This window comes from Rhamphochromis longiceps, linkage group LG9 (assembly GCF_057381845.1).
Source record: "Rhamphochromis longiceps isolate RC_006_pf linkage group LG9, R_longiceps_female_GT1.1, whole genome shotgun sequence".
In the NCBI taxonomy this organism is placed as follows: domain Eukaryota; kingdom Metazoa; phylum Chordata; class Actinopteri; order Cichliformes; family Cichlidae; genus Rhamphochromis; species Rhamphochromis longiceps.
This window is the reverse complement of record NC_140565.1, coordinates 36455599-36482146: the sequence shown is the minus strand read 5'-3', so window position 1 is coordinate 36482146 and position 26548 is coordinate 36455599. Positions and strand designations below refer to the sequence as shown.

The 26548-nt window shown below is 42.7% G+C and overlaps 2 protein-coding genes across 3 annotated transcripts in view; both read right to left on the bottom strand.

Annotated features, from left to right (window-relative positions):
* Positions 1–211: 211 nt before the first annotated feature.
* LOC146662815 (NACHT, LRR and PYD domains-containing protein 12-like) overlaps positions 212–26548 on the bottom strand; it is an 83267-nt gene continuing 56930 nt past the window's right edge. Inside the window, exon 11 of the mRNA XM_085417635.1 lies at positions 212–296. Coding sequence (XP_085273761.1) covers positions 290–296 — 7 coding nt within the window. The 3' untranslated portion in view covers positions 212–289. The remainder of the gene's footprint in view (positions 297–26548) is intronic.
* Positions 257–24855, bottom strand: LOC146662818 (NACHT, LRR and PYD domains-containing protein 12-like). Of its 2 annotated transcripts, XM_085417637.1 has the most exons (8): positions 24573–24855; positions 22677–24468; positions 19902–20075; positions 17581–17760; positions 15410–15583; positions 11726–11899; positions 4515–4688; positions 257–296 (listed from the first exon to the last, which is right to left on the bottom strand). In XM_085417637.1, exons 1-8 carry the CDS (start codon positions 24838–24840, stop codon positions 290–292), a joined length of 2943 nt encoding a protein of 980 aa, XP_085273763.1. In that variant the 5' UTR covers positions 24841–24855; the 3' UTR covers positions 257–289. The 2 variants fall into 2 exon arrangements, with proteins under 2 accessions (XP_085273763.1, XP_085273764.1); XM_085417638.1 differs by lacking the exon at positions 257–296 and having other exon boundaries at positions 4511–4688.

Here is a 26548-nt window from a genome sequence, read left to right as displayed (position 1 = left end):
GATACACTGATGATCCTGTCAGATCCAGAGGGACACACAGGGATGATGCTGGACTCTACATTGTGTCTGACAGTGGAGCTGTTCTCAGAGCAGTTCACTCTGCAGCACTGACAGTCATCTGCACTTCATTCCTCTGTCAGTCACTGCTGGATGAAGCTCTCCTCTCCACCTCCCAGTAACATGGCCCAGTCAGAGCGTCTCTACACACAAGCTGCTGCTGCTTCAACCTCTCTGGATCATCAGGACACAGCTGCTCCTCTCAGCACACACACCGTCCTGTTTACCATCATCACCACCTGCAGAGAGAAGAAGGAAGAGCAGAGGAGATAAATGAGTGTTTCCAGAGATAGGGTTCATACGCTTTTTTCAGGGTCAAATTCAAGCACTTTTTAAGCACTTTCAATGTCCCATTTCAAGCTTTTCCAGCACATTTATCACATTTATCATTTACCTGCAGAGAGAAGGAGGAAGAGCAGAGGAGATAAACGAGTGTTTCCAGAGACTCTTCATCAGCTGTCAGTCAGTGATGCAGCACATCCAGTATAAAGAGCAGCAGGGACGTCAGTGCTGGGACTAGGGATGGGTATTGATAAGATTTTCACGATTCCGATTCCATTTTAGATTCTGTTTAACGATTCGATTCCTTATCGATTCTTTATCGATTCTTTTTAAAAAAGGAGAACACTAAGGTCGATTAGCTTAGAACTTTGTTTCATATCTTCTCTTTGAACAAGATAGAAATTTAGGAGTAACATGGCCTTACAAACCCAGCAGTGAGATCTTAAGAGATCCAGCCTACGGCTCTTCAATGGGTGTCACAGGGTGCCCAGGGAAAATCTTTTTAAATGTAAAATAATAAAATAAATATTCTTCTGTAGCAAAAAAAAGTATAACATAAATTATTCTGTAGCAATTACACAAGAATATCCAGTAATGTCCCTGCCTACAATTAAACACATTCACTCACTGAAAATCATCTGCTGTGGCAAACGGGTGCAAACCTTTGACCACAAACTCAGTCACTGCTCGGTGACGTTCGTCTATCCTGGCCTGAAAGGAGACGCTGCCGGCAGACTGCAGCGAGAGCTGCCAGCATCTGAGCCAGACTGCCTCTCTCATCATGGTCACTAAATCCGCGCTAACATAATATGCACTGTTAGTTGATTATTTACCTGCTGCGTTAACGGGAGAGGACGTGCAAACGTTACCGAATTAAAAACACGACATTCATTTAAGGTCATCGTGTGTTTTGTGAGCAAATGCTTTTGCATATTCGTAGTGTTTCCTCCCTTAAATGAAGTATCTACTTTGCAAGTATTGCAAGTTGCACTGTTGTCATCCATTCTTGAAAAGTATAACCAAGCTTTTGAGCGTTTGAGCCGCCATGTTTCCTGTCAGGTACAGTGTTGGTCAAGTTACTTGAAAAAAGTAATCAGTAACTAATTACTGATTACTCCCCCAAAAAGTAATCCTGTTACTTTACTGATTACTTATTTTCAAAAGTAATTAATTACTTGGTTACTTAGTTACTTAGTTACTTTTTAAAAACACGATTGGTGATAAAGCGATAGATCTTTCAGCCCAATTCTAGTTTTTCTACATAATCCATCATACAAAATGTAATCAAATGGAAAAGTCTCTTTTTAAAACTTGTTTTATTAGTTTTAATCTTTTTACTTTATGCATCAAGCAAAAATTTAATTATCTGCAACATTCTCTGACTTGAATAAATTAGTTTAACATTTAAACCTATTTTCTGCACATTCCAGCACATAAAATAACATATTTTTTGTGTTTACACTCAGTCTTTCAAATAGATGCAAGTAAAACACAGCAGAAAATAAATAAAGTCAAAGACATAGCGGTCCTGTTGCCCTATTTTCACCTGTAAAGCAGGACTGGGGGTAGGCGGAGGTTTACCCTGGTGCAGGTGTGCTGCAGTCAGTTGAAGAGTCCGCGAGTTTCTCTGTGAGTTTCCCATTACGTCGTAGCTACTCGGTGCTTGCTCGGAAGTTTAGGGGTTTTTTTCACTGTAAAAAGAAGTTTTCTTCCCACGCACAGCGGACACTAATGTTTTTGTCACTTTTATGGAATCTAACTCAAAGTAAGGTCAGTACTTCCACGCTTTAAACGGTGTATGCTCATACTCTCTCTGCACTCGATATATGATCCATTGTTGATCTGCACACAGCTGTTGTCACGAACGTCACACTCACTTACGTCACTGTCATGAGATACTCTCACAAAAAAAATCACGGTTTTAGTAACGCAGTAACGCAGCGTTCCTACGGGAAAGTAACGGTAATCTAATTACCGTTTTTGCAATAGTAATCCTTTACTTTGCTCGTTACTTGAAAAAAGTAATCGGATTACAGTAACGTGTTACAAGTACTGGTTACAAATGATCTTCTTATGGCCTCTGACAGTGGACTCATCTCTGTGCTTGTCCTGCTAGACCTTAGTGCAGAGTTCGATACTGTTGACCATAATATCCTATTAGAGCGATTAGAACATGCTGTAGGTATTACAGGTACTGTGCTGCAGTGGTTTGTATCATATCTATCTAATAGACTCCAGTTTGTGCATGTAAATGGAGAGTCCTCTTCACACACTGAGGTTAATTATGGAGTTCCACAGGGTTCAGTGCTAGGACCAATTCTGTTTACATTATACATGCTTCCCTTAGGCAGCATCATTAGAAGACATAGCATACATTTACACTGCTATGCAGATGACACCCAGCTTTATCTGTCCATGAAGCCAGATAACACACACCAATGAGTTAAACTGCAGGAATGTCTTAAAGACATAAAGACCTGGATGGCCGCTAACTTTCTGCTTCTTAATTCAGATCAAACTGAGGTTATTGTACTCGGCCCTGAAAAGCTTAGAAATATGGTATCTAAGCAGATTCTTCCTCTGGATGGCATTACCTTGGCCTCCAGTAACGCTGTGAGGAACCTTGGAGTCATTTTTGACCAGGACATGTCCTTCAACGCACATATTAAACAAATATGTAAGACTGCGTTCTTCCATTTGTGCAACATCTCTAAAGTTAGAAATATCCTGTCTCAGAGTGACGCTGAAAAACTAGTTCATGCATTTATTACTTCCAGGCTGGACGACTGTAATTCATTATTATCAGGATGTCCTAAAACCTCCCTGAAAAGCCTTCAGCTAATCCAAAATGCTGCATCAAGAGTCCTGACAGGGACTAGAACGAGAGAGCAGATTTCTCCTGTTTTGGCTTCCTGTTAAATCCAGAATTCAAAATCCTGCTCCTCACATACAAGGTCTTAAATAATCAGGCCCCATCTTATCTTAATGACCTTGTAGTACCATATCACCCTATTAGAGCACTTCGCTCTCGCTCTGCAGGCCTACTTGTTGTTCCTAGAGTATTTAAAAGTAGAATGTGAGGCAGAGCCTTCAGTTTTCAGGCCCCTCTTCTGTGGAACCAGCTTCCAATTTGGATTCAGGAGACAGACACTATCTCTACTTTTAAGATTAGGCTTCAAACTTTCCTTTTTGCTAAAGCATATAGTTAGGGCTGGACCAGGTGACCCTGAATCCTCCCTTAGTTATGCTGCAATAGACGTAGGCTGCCGGGGGATTCCCATGATGCATTGAGTTTTTCCTTTCCAGTCACCTTTCTCACTCACTATGTATTAACAGACCTCTCTGCATTGAATCATATCTGTTATTAACCTCTGTCTCTCTTCCACAGCATGTCTTCATCCTGTTTTCCTTCTCTCACCCCAACTGGTCACAGCAGATGGCCCCGCCCCTCCCTGAGCCTGGTTCTGCCGGAGGTTTCTTCCTGTTAAAAGGGAGTTTTTCCTTCCCACTGTCGCCAAAGTGCTGCTCATAGGGGGTCATATGATTGTTGGGTTTTTCTCTGTACCTATGAAGCGCCTTGAGGTGACTTTTTTTGTGATTGGGCGCTATATAAATAAAATTAAATTGAATTGAATTGAATTGTTGCTTCACTTTTTCTAATCTTTGGATTTTTATTGAAGTTGATGAAAATGTTTTTCCCTCCTAGTCTGAGTTTGGACTTTCATTCATTAGAAGAACCTTGGTGTGTCCACTCTGAGCTCTGTAGGAACCCCAACAATCCAGATGGACGGTTCCAGCTGTTCACTGGAGGAATTCCATCCAAACATCTGCTCTCACTAAATTCTTCCTCACCTACAGACTGTGATCTTCACTGCTTTAAACTTGGAAATGAATGCAGTCATTGGTCTGCGTGCTGCTTTGTTCAGAGAGCTGATTGGCTGTTGACAGCGTTTGATCAGAGCGTGTCAGCCGTTACTATGGTGACCATAAAGGTGACAAAAAGCCAGAAACAGGAAGTGTTTGTGTCCAATCCTGAAGCCTGTCACCGTTCTCCTCTCACAGCTTCACTGAGAAGCTGCAGCTTTACAGGAAACACTGGATCTTTGTTTCATACTGACTGTGTTTAGTACAATACTGCTGACAGCACCACCCACTCACTCCATCACTCTACTCACCACAGAGTCTCCAGTTTGCAGTCTGGACTCTGCTGAAGATCAGACAGCTGCTTCACATCTGGATCCTTCAGGTTGTTATATTGTAGGTCCAGCTCTGTCAGATGGGAGGGGTTGGACTTCAGTGCTGCTGCCAGATAATCACAGCTGATCTTTGACAAACCACAGTCCATCAAACTGTATGAAGAATGAAAGATGTAAGTTTATTAGACAATTTAATTTTAAAACACATTTTTAAAATTAAAGTGACTGAAAGGTGAATAAATAACTGTAAGTGAGTAAAAGTGAATAAAATAGCAGTATAAAAAGAGTGTAGAGTAGTTTATGTTTCTGGTTTGGGAAATGGTCTCATCGGCTGGAGTTAAAAAGCAGGGTGGCTTTTGGGGACAAAGGTGGCTCTCCTCCCCTCAGTCCTGCAGGAAATGCAGCGGAGGCATCGCCCAGAGGGGAGCCATTGAAATGCGGGGTGAAGAATGTGAGAGGGGTCATTGATGATTTTGGCTGCCTGTCTAAGGACCTGTTGGCTGAAAACCTGTGCCAGAGTTCTGACAGTTCTGACTGAATGGTGTGGCTGAGTGCTGTGTTTAAGACTCAAAACGGGAAAAAACCTGTTCAGCTCCTCTGCTAGCCCCACATCTGAGTCCCCGGGTGTCACAGAACATCCTTTGTCGTTGGTAATCATCTGTATGGCTTGCCACACCTCTCTGGGGTTGTTGAGATGCTCCTCAACATCTCGACCACCTAAATACAATAGGTCTTTTATCTGTGAATTCGTTGACTTTTTAGGTTCATTTTTATTAAGTTCTGATCAAGCTCTTATTACTGGAAATTCTAACATACATATTTGTTGTGATGATGACCTGCTAGCCAAGTATTTCCTTTCCCTAATTGACTCGTTTAACCTTACACAGTGGGTCAGTGAACCAACTCATGTTAAAGGCCATACTTTGGATTTGGTCCTCTCAAATGCTCTGAATATTTGAACTATGGACATCGACAATGCTGGTATTTCTGACCATTTTTTGGTAATGTTTGATGTTGAGCTATGTGCAATTGAATTAAATTCTGAAGGCTGTTGTCGCCCTGTACATATCATTAACTCAGAGACTGTGGCTAATTTCACTACGGCCTTTTTTGATCCAGATTGTACGGATACGAACTGTTATACACCCCCCTTGGTTGATGATTTTGCCAACTCTATGCTATCCACCTGTTGTTCCATCTTAGACACTATGGCCCCTATAAAGATGAAACGTCCCAAGACTTCTCCTCAACCTTGGCTAAATGACACTATACGAGCCTTATGGCGTGCCTGCCGTCCATCTGAAAAGAAAAGCATCTGGACTTCTTTAAGTTACTTGCAGACATTTCACCTCTCATCCGAGAAGCTTCTTCAGTTCTAAGGTCAAATGGTGGAGAGTCCCAGATATAGGCCTAGTGGGAGTTTCCCCCCATAGATCCAGGTGATCGATATATGCATTTTTTTTTCTTTCTTTTTTTTTTCTGCCCATTCTGTTGGTTCTTGTTTTTTGCCCTTCTCCCCCGTCCCTCTTCTAAGCTGTTTCTCTTTCCCTCTTTCTTTCTCCCCTTCTTTCCCCCAGTCAAGTCTGTCCCCCAGTCAAGTGAAAATAAAATAAACAATAAAAGGTGAATCAAATGGACCATTACGGCAAGGCTGGGATGGTCAGTTTGGTAAAGTAAATCCGTTGGGCATCTTTCTTTGCCTTTAGACAACAATTCTGATGGCAAAAGAACCAAACGGGACAGGCCAAAAAAAAAAAAAAAGAAAAAAGAAAAAAGAAAAAAAGAGAGAGAGAAAAAAAAAGGGAGCATCCCCCCACAGAGGGACAAAAGGACCCCTGATGATCCTCTAATCGCCTGAGCCAAGGTGTGAAACTGGGTGTGGGTCCCAAACAGCCAGAGTTTCAGGTGAGTTCATTGTGAAACCTGGCCCCACCTTATCATGCGAATTCCTGAGATCAGATGGCCCAGGATGTGAGTCAACGTCGCAAAGACAAAGGAGTTGATAGTGGACTTCCGGAGGTGCAGAGAAGTACACACCCCCATCACTATCAACGGCGCTGCTGTGGAGAGAGTGAGCAGCTTCCGGTTCCTTGGTGTACATCTGGCTGAGGATCTTACGTGGTCAGTACACACAAACAAAACAGTGAAGAAGGTGCAGCAGCGCCTCTTCTTTCTCAGGAGACTGAAAAGATTCGGCATGAGCCCCCGCATCCTCAGGACCTTCTATCACTGTGCCATTGAGAGCATCCTCACTGGATGCATCACCACCTGGTATGGCAACAGCACAGCCTACAACTGCAAAGCTCTCCAGCGAGTAGTGCGGTGCTCTGAACGGATAATTGGAGGTGAGCTTCCCTCCCTCCAAGACATCTACAGGAAGCGGTGCCTGAGGAAAGCGGGGAGGATCATCAAGGACTCCAGTCACCCCAGCCATAAACTGTTCAGACTGCTTCCATCAGGAAGGAGGTTCTGCAGCATCCGGTCCCGTACCAGCAGACTGAGAGACAGCTTCTTCCATCAGGCCATCAGACTGCTGAACACGTCATAGACACCTCAGCTTCACTACTGGAACTTCAACATTATGCACTCCACACTGTACAGTAATGCCACTGTTTTGCACATATTCAACTCTGTATATTTTTATATATTTTATTTATTGTTTACTCTATTTAATTTGTAAAATAGGTGTATACACACACACACACACACACACACACACGTAGAAAAACATTTAGTATACACATCCAGAAATTTTTTTTTTGCATATACTATTATATATTGTACATATATTTATTAGTTTCAGATCTAGCCATTCGTATATTTTGCCTGTTTATGTTATTGTATTTTGCACAACTCTGTTGCTTGTGAAGCTCGCACACAAGAATTTCACTCACATGTGCTGTACCAATGTACCTGCACATGTGATGTGACAATAAAAGTGATTTGATTTGATTTGATTTGATTTGAGTGGGCGTTAAGACGTCTGGGAAGGGATCTCAGAACTGGATTATAGATGGCAGAGAGTTGGTGTCGTAAACCACCGCCTCTGTTAGAAGATGGTCGCTCACAGTGGACATACAGGGGGTGCAGAATTATTAGGCAAGTTGTATTTTTGAGGAATAATGTTATTATTGAACAACAACCATGTTTTCAATGAACCCAAAAAACTCATTAATATCAAAGCTGAATGTTTTTGGAAGTAGTTTTTAGTTTTAGCTATTTTAGGGGGATATCTGTGTGTGCAGGTGACTATTACTGTGCATAATTATTAGGCAACTTAACAAAAAACAAATATATACCCATTTCAATTATTTCTTTTTACCAGTGACACCAATATAACATCTCCACATTCACAAATATACATTTCTGACATTCAAAAAGAAAACAAAAACAAATCAGCGACCAATATAGCCACCTTTCTTTGCAAGATAAGATAAGATAAGATAAGATAAGATAACCTTTATTAGTCCCACACGTGGGAAATTTGTTTTGTCACAGCAGGAAGTGGACAGTGCAAAAGTTATGAGGCAAAAATTAGAATACAATAAGAATAAATACAGTACACAACTGTACAGAATAGAATAAAATAAAATACTATATACAGTAGAATAAAATAAAATAAATATACAATAAGATAAAAATAGAATACAAATACAAATACTATATACAACTGAGTAAAAATACAACGATGACAGAAAGGATTATTGCACTTAGTGTTATTGCACATGTGTGGATGTGTGTGTTTGTTCAGTTAAAGTCTTTGTTGTGGAGTCTGACAGCAGTGGGGAGGAAAGACCTGCGAAATCTCTCCGTCCCACACCGTGGGTGCCGCAGTCTCCCACTGAAGGAGCTGCTCAGTGCTGTCACAGTCTGCTGCATGGGGTGGGAGATGTTGTCCATCAGGGATGACAGCTTAGCCGCCGTTCTCCTGTCACTCACCACCTCCACTGGGTCCAGAGGGCATCCTAGAACAGAGCTGGCCCTTCGGATCACCCTGTTCAGTCTCTTCCTGTCCCCAGCAGAGATGCTGCCGCCCCAGCAGACCACACCATAAAAGATAGCAGAAGCCACAACAGAGTCATAGAATTTCTTCATAGAATGGACACTCAAAAGCCTGCCATCCATGGATTCTGTCAGTGTTTTGATCTGTTCACCATCAACATTGCGTGCAGCAGCAACCACAGCCTCCCAGACACTGTTCAGAGAGGTGTACTGTTTTCCCTCCTTGTAAATCTCACATTTGATGATGGACCACAGGTTCTCAATGGGGTTCAGATCAGGTGAACAAGGAGGCCATGTCATTAGTTTTTCTTCTTTTATACCCTTTCTTGCAGCCACGCTGTGGAGTACTTGGACGCGTGTGATGGAGCATTGTCCTGCATGAAAATCATGTTTTTCTTGAAGGATGCAGACTTCTTCCTGTACCACTGCTTGAAGAAGGTGTCTTCCAGAAACTGGCAGTAGGACTGGGAGTTGAGCTTGACTCCATCCTCAACCCGAAAAGGCCCCACAAGCTCATCTTTGATGATACCAGCCCAAACCAGTACTCCACCTTGCTGGCGTCTGAGTGGGACTGGAGCTCTCTGCCCTTTACCAATCCAGCCACGGGCCCATCCATCTGGCCCATCAAGACTCCCTCTCATTTGATCAGTCCATAAAACCTTAGAAAAACCAGTCTTGAGATATTTCTTGGCCCAGTCTTGACGTTTCAGCTTGTGTGTCTTGTTCAGTGGTGGTCGTCTTTCAGCCTTTCTTACCTTGGCCATGTCTCTGAGTATTGCACACCTTGTGCTTTTGGGCACTCCAGTGATGTTGCAGCTCTGAAATATGGCCAAACTGGTGGCAAGTGGCATCTTGGCAGCTGCACGCTTGACTTTTCTCAGTTCATGGGCAGTTATTTTGCGCCTTGGTTTTTCCACACGCTTCTTGCGACCGTGTTGACTATTTTGAATGAAACGCTTGATTGTTCGATGATCACGCTTCAGAAGCTTTGCAATTTTGAGACTGCTGCATCCCTCTGCAAGATATCTCACTATTTTTGACTTTTCTGAGCCTGTCAAGTCCTTCTTTTGACCCATTTTGCCAAAGGAAAGGACGTTGCCTAATAATTATGCACACCTGATATAGGGTGTTGATGTCATTAGACCACACCCCTTCTCATTACAGAGATGCACATCACCTAATATGCTTAATTGGTAGTAGGCTTTCGAGCCTATACAGCTTGGAGTAAGACAACATGCATGAAGAGGATGATGTGGACAAAATACTCATTTGCCTAATAATTCTGCACTCCCTGTAGATGGCTTCTTTCACTCTTTCAAACCATCTGTCCTCTCTAGGGATGGGTATCGTTTAGGTTTTATCCGATACCGGTGCCAAATTGGTACTTTTGAAACGGTGCCGGTGCTTAAACGGTGCTTAAAGAATGGAGAACACAAAATTGGTCCAAAAACCTCTCATGTTCAGCTGTTTTTTTGTAAAAATATAACAATGTTAGCCTTTTCTGCAGCTATGGGGCATATATGGTATCACTCTTGGCTGGAAGCAGTGCTTAAACAATGGGGAAAAAAACACAAACTTTGTCCTAAACCTCTCATGTTTAACTGTTTTCCACTTTTTCTTTGGTCATTTTAGCCTTTTTGGCCAGGGTGAAGGGAGTATCTGCCATCAAACAAGAAGACAGCCGCATGTAGCTATGATGATGTTTGCTAGTTCACCTTACTGCATTAATGTAATAACGTGGTTAGCCTACTCAACGTAAATTACACACGAACAACATTAAGCTACTCACGCAGAGAAGAACGGCTGCTGCTGCATCATCATCCTCATCATTTCTGCTACACTGGCAGGGCTAGGGGCCAGGACTCTCCTCTTCGTGTTTTTGGGGGATGTTGCTAACTCCGGGTCCGATAACAGGCAACCCACCCGCAGTAGATGTGCTCGGTGTGAGGTCTCGCAGCAAGCTATCAAATACGGCGCATTTCTCGGCTTTTTAAAAAAATACTATGCGTCGCCAGGTGTTTCATCGGATTCGAGGTGTTACCTCCTTTGACAGTATCACAGTATCAGCTTAAAGCACTTGTTGCTGCTGAGTTTGCATATTTTGCTGTGAAGTACAGCCAGACTTTTGACCGCTTCGCCTTGGGCATTTTTAATCGGTAGCTCTGCTCTAAAAGAACGTACGTACCTGGACCCGCCTACTATCCTCGGAAACGTAAAATGATTGGCTAGAAGTGTATCACAGCTCAGGAAAAAGAAGCACTGAAATAAAGCACCGAAATGTGCGCTGCTTTTTGGTCTGGTTACTACCGTTTATGTCAGAACCGGTGCCATCATGGCACCGGACACCGGTACCCATCCCTAGTCCTCTCTGTCCAAAATGTGAACATTGGCATCCTCGAAAGAGTGTCCTTTATCCTTAAGATGCAGATGGACAGCTGAGTCTTGTCCTGTGGAGGTGGCTCTTCTGTGTTGTGCCATGCGCTTGTGAAGTGGCTGTTTGGTCTCTCCAATGTAGAGGTCTGAACATTCCTCGCTGCACTGTACAGCATACACCAGACTTAACAATGTGGTGTATGCTAAGATCCCTTCCCAGACGCCTTTAACACCCCCTCACATCCTGGGCCATCTGACCTCAGGAATTCGCATGATAAGGTGGGGCCAGGTTTCACAATGAACTCACCCGAAACTCTGGCTGATTGGGACCCACACCCAGTTTCACACCTTGGCTCAGGTGATTAGGGGATCATCAGGGGTCCTTTTGTCCCTCTGTGGGGGGATACTCCCACTAGGCCTATATCTGGGACTCTCCACCATTTGACCTTAGAACTGAAGAAGCTTCTCGGATGAGAGGTGAAATGTCTTCAAGTAACTTAAAGAAGTCCAGACGCTTTTCTTTGCAAGCTCCTTTGACTACGATGACCTGGATGACTGAGAACCTTCACAGACATTTAGATATCATATGACATTCTTTGTAGGAGCCGCTCTCTATACCAGAACTCTGTTAAGGCAGCTAAAGCAGCTTTCTTATCAGATATTATTGAGACTAACAGCCCCGAATTCTATTAAAACAGACTTTACCATGAAGATCCTCAGTGTGGATCAGTATATCAGCATTATGTCTGCAGTTTAGTTTCAGCACAACTTTAACATCATATTCATCTCAGCACAACTAAAAAATGGTGACTGACCTCAGAGTTTCAAGCCCACATCCTGGACTCTCCAGAAAACCACACAGATGCTTCACTCCTGAATCCTTCAGGTCATTGGACGTCAGGTCCAGCTCTCTCAGATGAGAGGGGCTGGACTTCAACGCTGCTGCCAGATAATCACAGCTGATCTCTGATAAACCACATTCCTTCAATCTGTATAAAGAATGAAAGATGTAAGTTTATTAGACAAAGCGTGTGTCCATGTCTGCTTACAAAGACATGTTTAGTGTTGTTGCGTAATGTGGACAGATTCAAGTCCTCCTGGCCGTGCCTGACATCATACCTGAGGGAATAAAAGGACCTGATATTCAGCCTTATGTGTTAAGCGTGTTGAAAATGGTCAGAGAGCTAAACAGAGCCTTTCACTATATGCTAGTAAGTAGATCATCTTTATTCGTAATCAAAGATACATTTGGATTAAATGGATTATGCTATAATGAACATGCTAATGAAATGTGAACTGAATAAAGACATGAAATGAAATAACCATTGCTTTAGTTAAAGGGGGTCAGAGGTCACAGATGAAGGAAAGTAAGGTGAGGCTGAAGATCAATGAATCTGATGTAAACACCCGATTGATTGATTAGATTTTAGAAAGAAAGGTGGGTGACTTGAAAGTATAAACTGGGATGCATGGAAGTGTTCTGGGTCGGTCTGCGGCATCCTGTGAGACGAGCAGTTCAAAGGGTTCCAGAAGTCGGAAACTCCAGCCGAGGAGGGAAGGGGAGATTGGCCACAGTGGACTGGAATTACAGACTGCTTATCATCATCTTCATCATCATCATCATCATCATTGCTGTATTGGATTATAATTCTGAGAAGGATTAGGACTTCCATCAGTGTCCAGATTATAACTTTAAGAAGATGTGGGATCTATCAGTGAATACTGCTCTCCTGATTATTTCCATGAACAAATCGACAGTGCTGGAAGTGTCCCTCTCATCGCCCCAAATGAACTAAATCATCATCACAATAATTTTTAACCCTACAACTGTTTACAACTTGCATAGTTCCCATTTCTGTATAGCTGTATATCTCAGATTCTGTAAAGTTATTTATTTCATATTCTGTATAGTTTTTCATATTTATATCCTGTTCATATCCTGTACATAGCTTGTACTCACTACAGCCTGTACATACTTATAGTTATAGAATATTCACAACATACTTCATACCGTGTACATTATAACATACCATAATAGACCCATTTCTGTAATATACTCACATATCTATATTATTGCTAATATATATTGTAATATATCTATATCACTAAAGCACTTCTGGATGGATGCAAACTGCATTTCGTTGCCCTGTACCTGTGCATGTGCAATGACAATAAAGTTGAATTCTAATTCTAATTCTAATCAGCTCAAAGTGGGTTGGTTCAATAAGTAAAATTGATGTAATCTGATTATTCTTTTTATTCTTTGCTTTGCTCTTGTCAAACTGCTTTGATAAAATCTGCTGCAGTTTAAACTGAGTATTAATCTATATTAGTGTAAATACCTCTAATAGGTTACTTTGGTCTTTCCAGGTAATATTTTCCCCTGGAGTCTGCGGTCCAGGCTTCTAATCCCAGCTTAACAAGCACTACAAGAGGAGAGCTGCCATATCCTTCCAAGACGCCGGCACAAGTTGTTGCAGCGGCTTATGGCTCTCCGTCTTAGTACTCCTCTCTTTTGTTTAGTTTCCTTAGTTTGTACATCCTTTTAATTTCTTTGTGCACTATTGGTTCTGCTTTCAAAATTCGCTACACCTGCCAGGACCTCACAGACATCGGGGACCTGCACCAGACATTGTTTCGTGGTACTTTCATCGCACTCACATAGCGAGACTGTTACGGCCCTGGCCGAGTTTTGTGGTATTCTATGTCTTTATCTACAGGTCCTTCCTGATTGGCGAGCAGGCCAATTGGTTTTAAAAGATCCCTCAGCAGCAGTGACTGACAGCAGCAGCAGACCTGACCCCCTTTATCTATGTGCATGAAAGCTGGTGCAACAACGAACCTGCTCCCCGAACCTCAAGTACATGTCAGTAAGATGGAATGGTAAATGGACTTATTCTTATATAGCGCTTTTCTACTCTCCCAGAGTACTCAAAGCGCTGTATACAACATGCCACATTCACCCAATCACACCGTTTCTCACACGCACTTTCTCTATACTTAGTGCTTTCTAAGTACATTCACACACATTCACACTCCGATGGATGCATCGAAGAGCAACTTGGGGTTAGTATCTTGCCCAGGGACACTTGACATGCACACTGGAGGAGCCAGGGATTGAACCACCAACCTTCCGATCAGTAGGTGTCCTGCTCTACCTCCTGAGCTACAGCCACCCCCAAGATGCCGGCCTTTTTTTCTACTGAGAGAGTACATTCCACCCAATGCCAACATAAACATGGCGTTCTCCGTCCTGCTGAAACCATTAACAAACAGCAACGGGCCCACCCTGACGGTATTCACATAATTGCAGGTGACTTTAATAAGGCCGACACAAAGACTGTTCTGTCCCAAAGTTCTATCATCATGTCAAATGTCCCACCAGGGAAGAGAACATTCTAGATCATGTTTACTCCAACATTAAGCATGCATAGAGAGCCATACCCCTCCCCCTCCTCGGCCAGTCCGACCACTTCTCCCTCCTGCTCCCCCCAGCCTGAAAATACACTTTGCAAACTGCAGGACTACTTCACACAGACAGACTGGGACATAATTGAACACCAGGACCTAGAAGCTTTCACAGGATCAGTACTGGACTACAGTACTGATAGCAGTGAACCCCAGGAAGGCTGCCGGTCCAGATGGATTACCTGGCAATGTGCTAAGAGGATGTGCCCAGCAGCTCACCCTCATCTTCACCAGAATCTTAAACCTCTCACTGGATCAGGCAGCCATCCCATCCTGTCTAAATCAGCCACAATCATCCCAGTGCCAAAGAAGTCTCCCATCACTAGCCTGAACAATTAATGCCCGGTAGCTGGTATTCATGAAATGCTTCATGAGAGACTGGTCCTTCAGCACATCAAGGACTTCCTCCCCTCAGAATTCAACCCCTACCAGTTTGCATACCTCGCAAACTGATCCATGGAAAACACCATCGTCATAGCCCTCCACTCTGTGCTGAGTCACCTGGAACAGCGGCAAAGCTATGTGCGAATGCACTTTGTGGACTACAGTTCAGCTTTCAATACAATCATGCCTGGATAAAGAACTTTCTCACAGACTGTAAGACTCGGCCCTCATCTTTCCTCCAATCGCACACTGAGCACAAGCTCCCCACAGGGCTGTGTGCTGAGCCCCCTCCTTTATTCTCTCTATACCCATGCCTGCAGATTGACCCACAACAACATCCTCATCATCAAGTTTTCTGATGACACCACGCTAGTCAGCAGAACAGTGCACCCTGTGTGGGAGGGAGAACTGTGTAGGAGATGCACTGTATCTCATTGTACAATGGTATAGTGACAAAGAAGGAATTCTATTCTAATCTATTCTATTCTAACAAGTGTGAATGATATGGTTTGACATGCAAGGCTACAAAGGTTTATTTGTATCAGGACAAGCAGGGAAGACACCTGGAAAGAGTCAAACCAGACTTCCTGTATAAAGGTGGTTCCACAGATTGACGATGACAGAACAATTAAAACATGGTGACTGACCTCAGAGTTTCAAATCGACATCGTGGATTCTCCAGAAGAACACACAGCTGCGTCACTCCTGAATCCTGAAGGTTGTTGAGGCTCAGGTTCACCTCTCTTGGATACGAGGGGTTGAGCTTCAGCACTGCTGCCAGATAATCACAGCTGATTGTTGACAAATCACAGAAACTCAACCTGTATAAAGAATGAAAGATGTAAGTTTATTGGACAACGTGTGTTCTTGAAATCATTCAGTATTTCATAATCTGTTCAAAGCTGAAAAAGGTTCAGAATGTAGAAGTTTAGGAAATGGAAACTCCAAACAGCTGAAGCTAACAGAAAGCAGCTTCAAACAAACACAACAAGAGAAAAAACTCAAACATTAAAGTCATACATTTCCAACGAGTATTTTAAAGATAGCATCACCAATGATCATCTTCTGCTCAGTAGAACTTTGGTTTTCCACATGTGAGTGTTAATGATGCAGATAGGACTGTGAGCGCAAAGAGGGAGCGAGAAGGATGACAGAATTTTAATGCCGTATTTGGATGACTTTCTGTCTTTATTTTCACAAATTATGCTGTAACTCTCTTAGTGTCCTGGAGCTTTGAGCAGTATCATTACGTCCTTTTTACCTGAGTTTCCACAGCTCTTATAACAGCAGTGTTATAAGAGGTACAGGTACATGCTGCCTCTGCTTCAGCTCTGTTTATGATGCACAAACTGCAGGAACCAAACTCATACTGGTTCATTTCAATCATGCTTACTTACAAAGACACTTTGAAACTCTTATCAGTATGTTTCCTGTCCTACTAGGAATGATCAAACTCTGGACCTTTGTTCTGGATCAGTGAAGAATGCTCAGAAATCCCTCCTACTGCCCAAGCTTGAACATCATCAGCACTTTAACACTGAGCAGAAGTACATGGAAAAGGCCTTTTGCTCCAGCGACAACGTTTTTACTCAGGTCCAAAAAAGCCCTATGATGAAAACATAAGGCTGGTTTCTTGATTTGGAACTAACAGGACTCAGAGAGGCCGGATAAACGTCGCCCTGTCCCATCAGGTCTGCTCCTCCCCACAGGGATGAGGCTCTTGCCCTTTTTATTCATCCTACACAAAAATGTGTGTGAGAACAGCCACGGCCCGGTCCTCCGTGGTTTTATTCAAACTCATCTCATACTGAACACACACACTTTGTAGGAATCATCAGTAATTTTTTTTGTCTCAGGTTAGCTTCAGATTAGGAATTTATACTTTTTCCAATTTGAGTCACAGAGCGTTACATGATATCACAGAAGCTGATTGGTCAGCTGCAGTGATGGTGGTGAAGCAGCATTAATGATGATGCTGTAGAACAACAGGAACACGGGGATATCAGACTGTTAGTGAGTTTAGTCATTCCTGCTGCACTGTTTGTCCTTCTTATTGAAGTGACCTGCTGAGAGCTCACACTGTTCTCTGTAGAAATGATGTCAGTCTGACTCGTCACATGTTTGGAGGCGTGTTTGATGTTTGCTCTTCTGGAAACTCTCAGTATCAAATATGGACGATGCAAAGGAGACATGCTTCAGTCTTTATAGACCTGTTTCTGTAGCTGCCACTATCATTCTACATGTTTGTACATCAGCTTGTGAAATCCTGTCTGCTGTCTTCATTCATCACTCTTCACCTGCTTCACTGCCACTGTGTGGGTGGAGCTGCCTGAGCCCCGCCCACACACAGAGCTCCTCTCTGGAGCTAAAATTCTGCGTCATTTCTGCCTCCTTTCTATATCCTCCATCTCTCTTTTCTCTTCTTCAGTGTCCTGCAGCCACTGAGCCTCTCACAGCCGTTAGCACGCCCATACCTGAGCAGCTAGCATTACCCAGCATCCCGTGAAGCAGTGAATCAGTGAATTTGTGAGTGTGCAATAATTCCTGCTCTTGTTTTGTTTGTTTTTTTCACAGATCGCTGTGTGTTGTGAACTTTGATGGCCCATGTGTGGGCCACTGACAATATGTTGGAATAATTGGTTGAATTGTGAATATTGTACTGCTACAGTCAATGGACTAGACCAGTGAAGTAGAAAACAGGCTTTACCATGAAGATCCTCAGTGTGGATCAGTATAATATCAGCTGATGTCTGCAATTTAGTTTCAGCACAACTTTCACATCCTATTCATCTCAGCGCGACTAAAACATGTGACTGACCTCAGAGTTTCAAATCGACATCGTGGATTCTCCAGAAGAACACACAGCTGCTTCACTCCTGAATCCTGCAGGTTACAGTAGTTTCCACTCAGGTCCAATAGTTTCGGATACAACGGGTTGGACTTCAGCGCTGCTGCCAGATAATCACAGCTGATGTCTGACAAACCACAGTCCTTCAATCTGCATAAACAATAAAAGATGTAAGTTTATTAGACAAATTGTGTGCTTGAAATCATTCAGTGTTTCATCATCTGTTCAAAGCTGAAAAAGGTTCAGAATGTAGAAGTTTAGAAAATGGAAACTCCAAACAGCTGAAGCCAACAGGAAGCAGCTTCAAACAAACACAACAAGAGAAAAAACTCAAATCAAAGTCATACATTTATCTTGAAACAGTTGTGTTTTTCCTTCCAGGAACCACATGGCTTCACTTTTAAAGGTGAAGTGTGAAAGAAACGGACATATTTGAAGTCCAACACCTTTTTCCAGTCACATTATTAAAGCAGACAAACTACAAGCTCATTTTCATTCCAACAAGTCATTTTCTTACCTGGACTAACAACACTGGTCTCTATGTGCAGCTGGCTGTGAGACCAGTGCTCAGGGAGCGTCTACAAAGTGCAACACTGAAAGAACATCACACACAAATTTGCTTCCAGCACTTTCCACAAACATCTACTGTCATTATTCATGTTCCTGCTCCTCTGGATTCACACAGAACCTCTGCTGTTTATTTACCCGTTGCCATGGTGAATCATAGTATGGGGCTCCATAACTCAGACTGAGCATGCTCAGAGCTGTTTGACCTGACTCTGATCAGCTGATCTGGAACATGGAACTCTGCTATATGTACATTATTACGTCTACACCTGAATCTCAACACTCACAACACGCTCACGATGGCAGCAGGAGCAGCCATCGGCCATCAGCTGTGCAACACTTACACAAATTAATATTTAGGCACGTAGATCATTTATGTGCTTCAGCTCTTCTTACAGCTCTTCTTTTACTGCCAACATATTTCATAAGGAGCAGCTTTTCCTTTGAAAGCCAGCTTTCTCTGTTTCCTGTTTTCATTGTTGGATAATTGAACAAGTCGATCCTTCAGCGCGTTGAATTGTGTTACACCAAAAAAAAAAAAAAAGCAAGGGTTTCACATTGTTCAGGCAGAATCGAGCGTTGAAGAATGAATTCACGCATCAATAAACATTTTCATCAGCACAAACAGGACAATGATGCTTTCATCACTTCAAGACTGGATTATTGTAATTCTTTCTACTTGGGCCTACAACCTTCTCTTCTTCAGCATTTGCAGCTGGTCCAAAATGCCGCAGCACGTCTCTTGACCAGCACTAGAAAGTACGATTCTATCACCCCTGTTCTGGCAAATTTACACTGGCTTCCTATTAAATACCGAATTGATTTTAAAATTTTATTGTTTAGTTATAAAATCCTAAACAATATGGCACCTGATTTCCTAGCCGATCTCCTCTGTCTGTATAGCCCTCAGAGAGCACTAAGATCATCGGGCCAACTGCTCTTAGTGCAACCTTGGTCTCGGCTGAAGAACAAAGGAGACCGTGCCTTTCCCGTTGCCGCACCCAGGTTATGGAATACTCTTCCTCTTCATATTCGCGCATCAGATTCCATTCAGTCTTTTAAATCACGTCTAAAAACGTATTTGTTTAACCTGGCATTCAAGGTGAATTAGGGTAATTTACATCTGGCTTTGCATTTAGATTATGTAATTATTTTATATTTTATTTATTTTATTTATATCTGTAATTTATATTTTATATTGTGATTTTTATCTGTATCATGATTTTACTGGAAAGCACTTTGGTGTACTTCGGTCTTTAAAAATGTGCTATATAAATAAATTTTGATTGGTTGATTGAATGAAAGCAGGAAAAACCCCTAAGTGCCATTTCTCATTCTACAACTTCAACAACTGCACATGAATTATACTTCATATACAGACCCACAGTCTCTGATTGCTCTGAAATCTCACTGACAGCCAATAGAAATAAAGAAAAGTCCAGACTGACAGTCTCTGTGGGTTTAGGCAGTGAACAGCTCAGTTGAAGTATATCACAAACTAATGGAATTGGATCCAACTTTGTGAAACAGTTTCAGCACAACTTTCTGTCACTTCTATTTGGAGCCAAAAGAAAAACTGTTGTTCAGTCGCTTGGAAAGACACAACATTTCTGAAAGCACTCAAATATCTTCACATTTGTTTTCAGACACTAAAGAAAGTTTCAAACATCAACCAAAGATCTGAAATATAGAAACAAAACAGCAGCTGCAGTCAGTGAACTCACCTCAGACTCTCCAGTCGACAGTTTGGACTCTCCAGTCCAGCACACAGAACCTTCACTGTTGAATCCCGCAGCTTGTTGAAACTCACGTCCAACTCTGTCAGATGGGAGGGGTTAGACTTCAGAGCTGAGGCCACAACTGCACCGTGAGTTTCTGAGAATTCACAGTTTATCAGTCTGTGATTATAGAAAATATAAAATGTGTTTTTATAAAAGCTGAAAATATGCATTATAAACACAGACTGAATGTACTGTATTTGAAGACAAAACAGAGTGAGGTCATAATCTGATGAACCTGATCTATACTTAAAATTTTTAAATCCGCTGTTTCTGTGTCACCAGCTACACTTTCAATAATTTCTTTAGGTGACAATGTAGTGGAGTAAGTTTCAAATATTGATTTGTTAAGCTGGAGCGTATTTGGTCTGACATTTTTGGAGATATCGGTTACTGCTGTTGTCTCACATTGCAAGTTGTGATGGAGCACTCAGAGCTCGTATACTGCAGTTAAACATGTCTCCCAGCACACGGCTGACTGTATTCTCTCTGAGGTTGGACATGATTCAATTAGATTATATCTGTCAGGAGAAGTTTATCTCTGTGTTTATTTGTTTCTGAGCAAGTCGTTTGGCTGAGATTAGAAAGTAATCTAAGATCTGATCTTAGATCAGAAAGTAATTGGACAATTTTAATGAACTTTAACGCCTTCGAGCAAATGTGGAACTGAATCATTCGCTTTTCTCTATTTCCTGATGATCATATGTGACATACATGTTTTAACCATTAATTTTAATTTAAACTGACATTTAACATATTTTAAGGAGGAAAGAGAAATTTCACCAGAGAATGTTGATGCTGTTCATGGAGACTGAAGACAGACAGAATGATTTATTTGTCATTTTCTTAATATTTCTGCTGCTCTTTCTTTCTGTGTTAAAATATTTTAACTGACAGTTTTAATTTAAAATCAATGGTTAAAAGGTGACAATTAAAATAACAACAAAGTTGTGGTTTGAATGTTGATATTCTGTGAGTTATTTAATCACACAGGTACAGGACATATTTTATGATATGTTTAAGTTTATGCATGTTTGTGGTGTGATGAGCATGTAGTGGGCTGTTATGATGTAAACTGTATGGATGTGTTTGGAAACAGAAAGATTATTTTGTTGGATAAAATGACGGTGATCAACCCATCAGCTGTTTGCAGCGCTGGTAGACTTGGTCAGGTGAACCACCTGTCACCTGACTCAAACAAGCTCTCCTCCTCCACAGTCCTCATTTATAAACAAACCGAACATCACGGCAAACAGCTGGATTTTCCCATTCCAGTGCAGCTAGCCAAAGAGTCAACAGCCACTTCCTGCTACAGACACAGACAGTAAAGTGGACAGTCTGTCCTGTTTTAACATAAACTCACTGCTGCAGCACTAAAGTGATCCCCTCACACTCATGTTTAGTTTGAGTGTCCTTATTTTCCTTAGAGGTATCCATCCTGTCACTAGTTAGCTAACATAAACTAATGTGAGTCTGCCAACCAACCAATCAATCACATGACGTCACGTCCCGCGCTGACAGAAGATGGCGCTAAACATGTTTTTAAAACTCTAACTTTAAACACTTGTTTCTTAAACCCAGCTTCACAGACAGAATTACATATTTGTCCATGTTTTAGAGCAGGGCTCAGGGGTGTAAATGAGCCTTTATATGTGTTTCATCTCCCTTTTAACATTTAACTCAATTCAATTCAATTCAATTTTATTTATATAGCGCCAAATCACAACAAAAGTCGCCTCAAGGTGCTTCATAGGTACAGAGAAAAACCCAACAATCATATGACCCCCTATGAGCAGCACTTTGGCGACAGTGGGAAGGAAAAACTCCCTTTTAACAGGAAGAAACCTCCGGCAGAACAAGGCTCAGGGAGGGGCGGGGCCATTTTCGACCGGTTGGGGTGAGAGAAGGAAATGAGAATGAAAACTTCACCTGATATGTCTGTGTAGGTTCTCACCATCCAGTCATGGTAATCTAAGGAGCCTGGAAAGAAAAGTGACTTCTTAAACTTTCTTGAAGACGTTTCATCTCTCGAAATCTCTGCTGATAATCACCCACACCCTTTTATCAATAGTTGGTCAAATACCCTCTTAAGGGACACTCCCACTAGGATTAAAATCTGGGACTCTCCTCTATTTGTTCAAAAGTTGATTCTGTTCATCTGGACGTAGCGTTTTGTGGGAGAAACATTTCGTCACTCATCCAAGTGACTTCTTCAGTCTCAGCTGACTGCAGGTTTCCCCAATCTTATAAACAGTACATTTGCATAATGACTGAAACCAGCCCAGTGAAGGAACAATGGGCTGGGAGGTCAGTTCCTTAATCTTAATTATAAATTAAATTCTCATGACCATTGATCAACAACTACTGATCAAAACCCACTGATCAAAGACCACTGATCAGTGTCCATCAGTCCCATTCACAAGGAGTTGGGGAATGGCTGCAATCACAGCATTGTAAGATGGTGAAAGATGTACCCTTAGGCCCCCTCCTCGATTCAGAGATGGTCTTTCCCTACCTGTCTCTGAAGGTTCTCAGTCTTCCCTACCATTACAGTCTCAGCTAAAAATATATTAAAATGTGCAATGCCAAGGAATGTACTCTGGACTCCATTTCAACGCAAAATAATAAAACAAAGTAAATAAAGGACTGTGATTCTTATTTTAAAAATTAAACTATTAACCTACATTGATCAATGATGTTAATGATCAAATCTGGACTCACCGAGCCTTTCTGCAGTTCCTCACAGCTGGAATCAGTCTCAGTCGTCCGTCCTGTGAAGCTTTGTACTTCTGCAGGTCCAACTCTTCCAGAACCTCCTCTGACATCTGCAGCATGAAGGCCAGAGCTGAGCAGTGGATCATAGAGAGTTTCTTCTCTGATCTGATCTCTGACTTCAGGAACTCTTGGATCTCCTGATGTACTGAGAGGTCGTTCATCTCCATCAGACAGTGGAAGATGTTGATGCTTCTGTCAGGAGAGATTTTACGACTGTTCATCTTCTTCAGGTTTTTGATGACTCTCTGGATGGTTTCTGGACTGTTCTCTGTCTGACCCAGCAGAGCTCCTAAGAGTTTCTGGTTGGATTCCAGACAGAGGCCATGAAGGAAGCGGACAAACAGGTCCAGGTGGCCATTTTTACTCTGGAGGGATTTCTTTATGATTATCTTGAGAAAATCATCCAGAGATGACCCACTGTACTTTTGCCCCAAAAAGTCCCTCAGCACCTTTGTCTTCCTGCTGGTGAGACAGTGGAACATGTAGACAGCAGCCAGAAACTCCTGAATGCTCAGATGAACAAAGCAGTAGACTGGTTTCTGGAAGATCACACACTCTCTTTTGAAGATCTCTGTACAAACTCCTGAGTACACAGAGGCCTCCGTGACATCAAGACCACACTGCTCCAGGTCTTCTTGGTAGAACATGATGTTTCCTTTCTCCAGATGTTCAAACGCCAGCCTCCCCAGCTTCAGAAGAACTTCCCTGTTAGCCTCCGTCAGCTCCTGTGGACTCGTCTCATGTCCCTCATGGTACTTGTTCTTCTTCCTCTTTGTCTGAACCAGCAGGAAGTGTGAGTACATGTCAGTCAGGGTCTTGGGCAGCTCTCCTCTCTGCTCTGTAGTCAACATGTGCTCCAGAACTGTAGCAGTGATCCAGCAGAAGACTGGGATTCTACACATGATGTGGAGGCTCCTGGATGTCTTCATGTGGGAGATGATTCTGCTGGACAGCTCTTCATCACTGAATCTCCTCCTGAAGTACTCCTCCTTCTGGGCGTCAGTGAAGCCTCGTACTTCTGTTAGCCTGTCAACACATGTAGGAGGGATCTGATTGGCTGCTGCGGGTCGGGAAGTTATCCAGACGAGAGCCGAGGGAAGCAGATTCCCCTGGATGAGGTTTGTCAGCAGCTGGCTGACTGATGACTTCTGTGTGACATCAGACAGCAGCTTCCTGTTGGTGAAATCCAATGAAAGTCTGCTTTCATCCAGGCCGTCAAAGATGAACAAAAGCTGAGAGACAGCCAGCTTCTCTGCTGAGACCTTCTGTAATGTTGGATGGAAAACATGGAGCAGCTCCAGAAGACTGTACTGCTCATCTCTGATCAGGTTCAGCTCCCTGAATGAAAGCAGAACCACCACACTGACATGTTGGTTCTCCAAGCCCTCTGCCCAGTCCAGAGTGAACTTCTGCACTGAGAAGGTTTTTCCAACACCAGCCACGCCGTTGGTCAGAACCACTCTGACGGGTCTCTGTTGGTCAGGTAAGGCTTTAAAGATGTCCTGGCACCTGATTGGAGCGTCATGGAGGGCGTCCATCTTGGAAGCTGTCTCCAGCTGCCTCACCTCATGCTGGGTATGAACCTCTTCACTCTGTCCCTCTGTGATGTAGAGCTCAGTGTAGATGGTGTTGAGGAGGGTTCTACTTCCTGTTTCATCACTTCCTTCAGTCACACGTTCACATCTCCTCCTCAGACTGATCTTATGTTCATCTAAAACCTCCTGCAGACCAACATCTGCTGAAAGAAAGAAAAACAGAAAGAAAACTCTTCAATGTCTGAACAACAAGAAGAAGTCCAGTTTTCAGAAATGAGTCCATCAGCAGACAGATGTTCAGTCTTACTTTGTACACAGCTGCTCTGACTGGCTGTCTGCAGTCCAGCTCTGGATCTTTCTCCACACTGGGGACAGGACGAGTCTCCCAATGAAGCAGACTGGTCCCAGTATGAGGAGATGCACTGTCTGCAGAACCAGTGTCCACAGCTGGTAGAGACTGGATCCTTCAGGACGTCCTGACACAAAGCACAGCAGGACAGCTGCTCCTCCTCACAGACACCGCTCCTCTTCCTCTTCCTCTCTCTGTGAACACATTTCTTTATCACTAAAATCATCGACTGTCAGTGACAAACATGCAGATTTGATGACACTGTGCAGAAGCTCTGATGGTCACAGAGAAAAGTCAAAGTGGAGAAACTTCTGTTTGAATTCAGAATGAGAGTGATGTTTCCTTTTAGTCGACTCATTAGAAAAATGACAAAAATTAAAATGCGACTCAAAGGAAACATCACTCTCATTCTGAATTCAAACAGAAGTTTCTCTACTTTGACTTTTCTCTGCAGCTGTGTCGAGCTCGAGCTGCGAGTCATGTTTTCGGCGCTACGTTGTAGTGAGATAAGTTTGTGGGTGTTTTGTGCAGCTTCAGCTGTCCTTTTAACTGCTCGCTGGTTAGCTAGCGTGAGCTATAAGCTAACAGCTAGCATGGTTAATGACGCTAGAGTTCCACGCACATGCAAACAGCTCGTCTCTACTGCTTTAACTGTTAAAACAGAAGCAATACTGCTGCTGACAGGGTTTATTATGTGAAACAGCAGCTGTTTAGTTTAAACAGTCTGCATTAAGCTGGGCAAACACTGTGCGATTTTTTTCAGTCGTGTTATTCAGCTCCTGCTCAAACTGTACAATTAAATCTCAGGGGTTAGAAGTTCATAGGTCACGATGCAGGTCTCACACTATACGGCCTGATGCTCTGATGCGACCTGAGTGCTCACACTGTGCGTCCATAACATGAAGCTTATCATAGAAAAATCTGTCCCTCGCTCTCCCTCTCTCTGTCTTTCACTCACACAGGCAGACACCAACGTCAACTTTGCTAAATTACTAATGAAAAGCATTGAACAGACAGCTGTGATTGAGCAGCAGTGTCCATCCAACTCTTTTCATGGTTGTTGTAGTCGTGATAATTTTGTGAGGCCACATTGAAAAGCCTCGGATACGGAGGCATAGAGCTGCCACCCAGGCAAAAGAAACATAGAAAAGTGAAAAGTATATTGTTCTAACAATATACCTTTCACGTTTGAACAATATAATATCAGGTTATTACAATATACAGAATTATCACGTTCGTACAATATAAATATTATAGAGGCTACATCGCAGCTCCAGTCGCGCTTCCATCACCGTCTTTCGTCTTTTCCCAGAGTAACAGCCAAACAGGAGGATCTGTTGGCGAGCACTGCTTAGCCTTGCACGCGTTCTTATTTTAAACTTAATCTGGAATTCATTGCAAACTGTTTGTGCGGGATATGAATGACAAGATTTTGTTTTTCTACAAGAGTTAGCAAAAACCATCTCCAGTGTGATTGAATCTTCTTGCCAAACATCCGCAGCTTGGCAGTGTATACAGCACTATAATGACCAGACCTAATACTTTTAAAAACCTACATCTTTCCACAGGTCTCCACTTCATCAGACATCACCTAGACACAGAGCCGGATGAGGCCAGCACAAACAGCAGCCTAACCGACTAAGATGATGGATCCATGGGGTCAGGAAAGCCAGAAGCAGGGCTGGAGAGGTACCTTTCATGTCCATTCACTGGAGGTGTGGATCTATTGCATGGCGTTCCTCACATCAAGAAGCTGTTGATCAAAACCAATACAGCTCTTCCTGCATCTGGAGCTTGTGAAGGACTTCTCAGTCATGCAGGACTCCTGTTCACTGCTGAACAGTTACAGCTTCAAAGAAAAAACCTTGAGAGCAAACTGCTGCTGAAGCTGAACCATCACCTCACTGAGTGAAGAAAGGGCACATTTTTGCTGA

What these genes read in the sequence shown, in the direction of transcription:
- LOC146662818 (XM_085417637.1), bottom strand. Translation starts at nt 24,840, where the DNA reads ATGATTTTAGTGATAAAGAAATGTGTTCACAGAGAGAGGAAGAGGAAG. An exon ending in AGGAACTGCAGAAAGGCTCG is followed by an intron (nt 20,076 to 22,676) that starts GTGAGTCCAGAT and finishes CTATAATCACAG; the next exon opens with ACTGATAAACTGTGAATTCT. An exon ending in TGTGGGCTTGAAACTCTGAG is followed by an intron (nt 4,689 to 11,725) that starts GTCAGTCACCAT and finishes TTCTTCATACAG; the next exon opens with TTTGATGGACTGTGGTTTGT.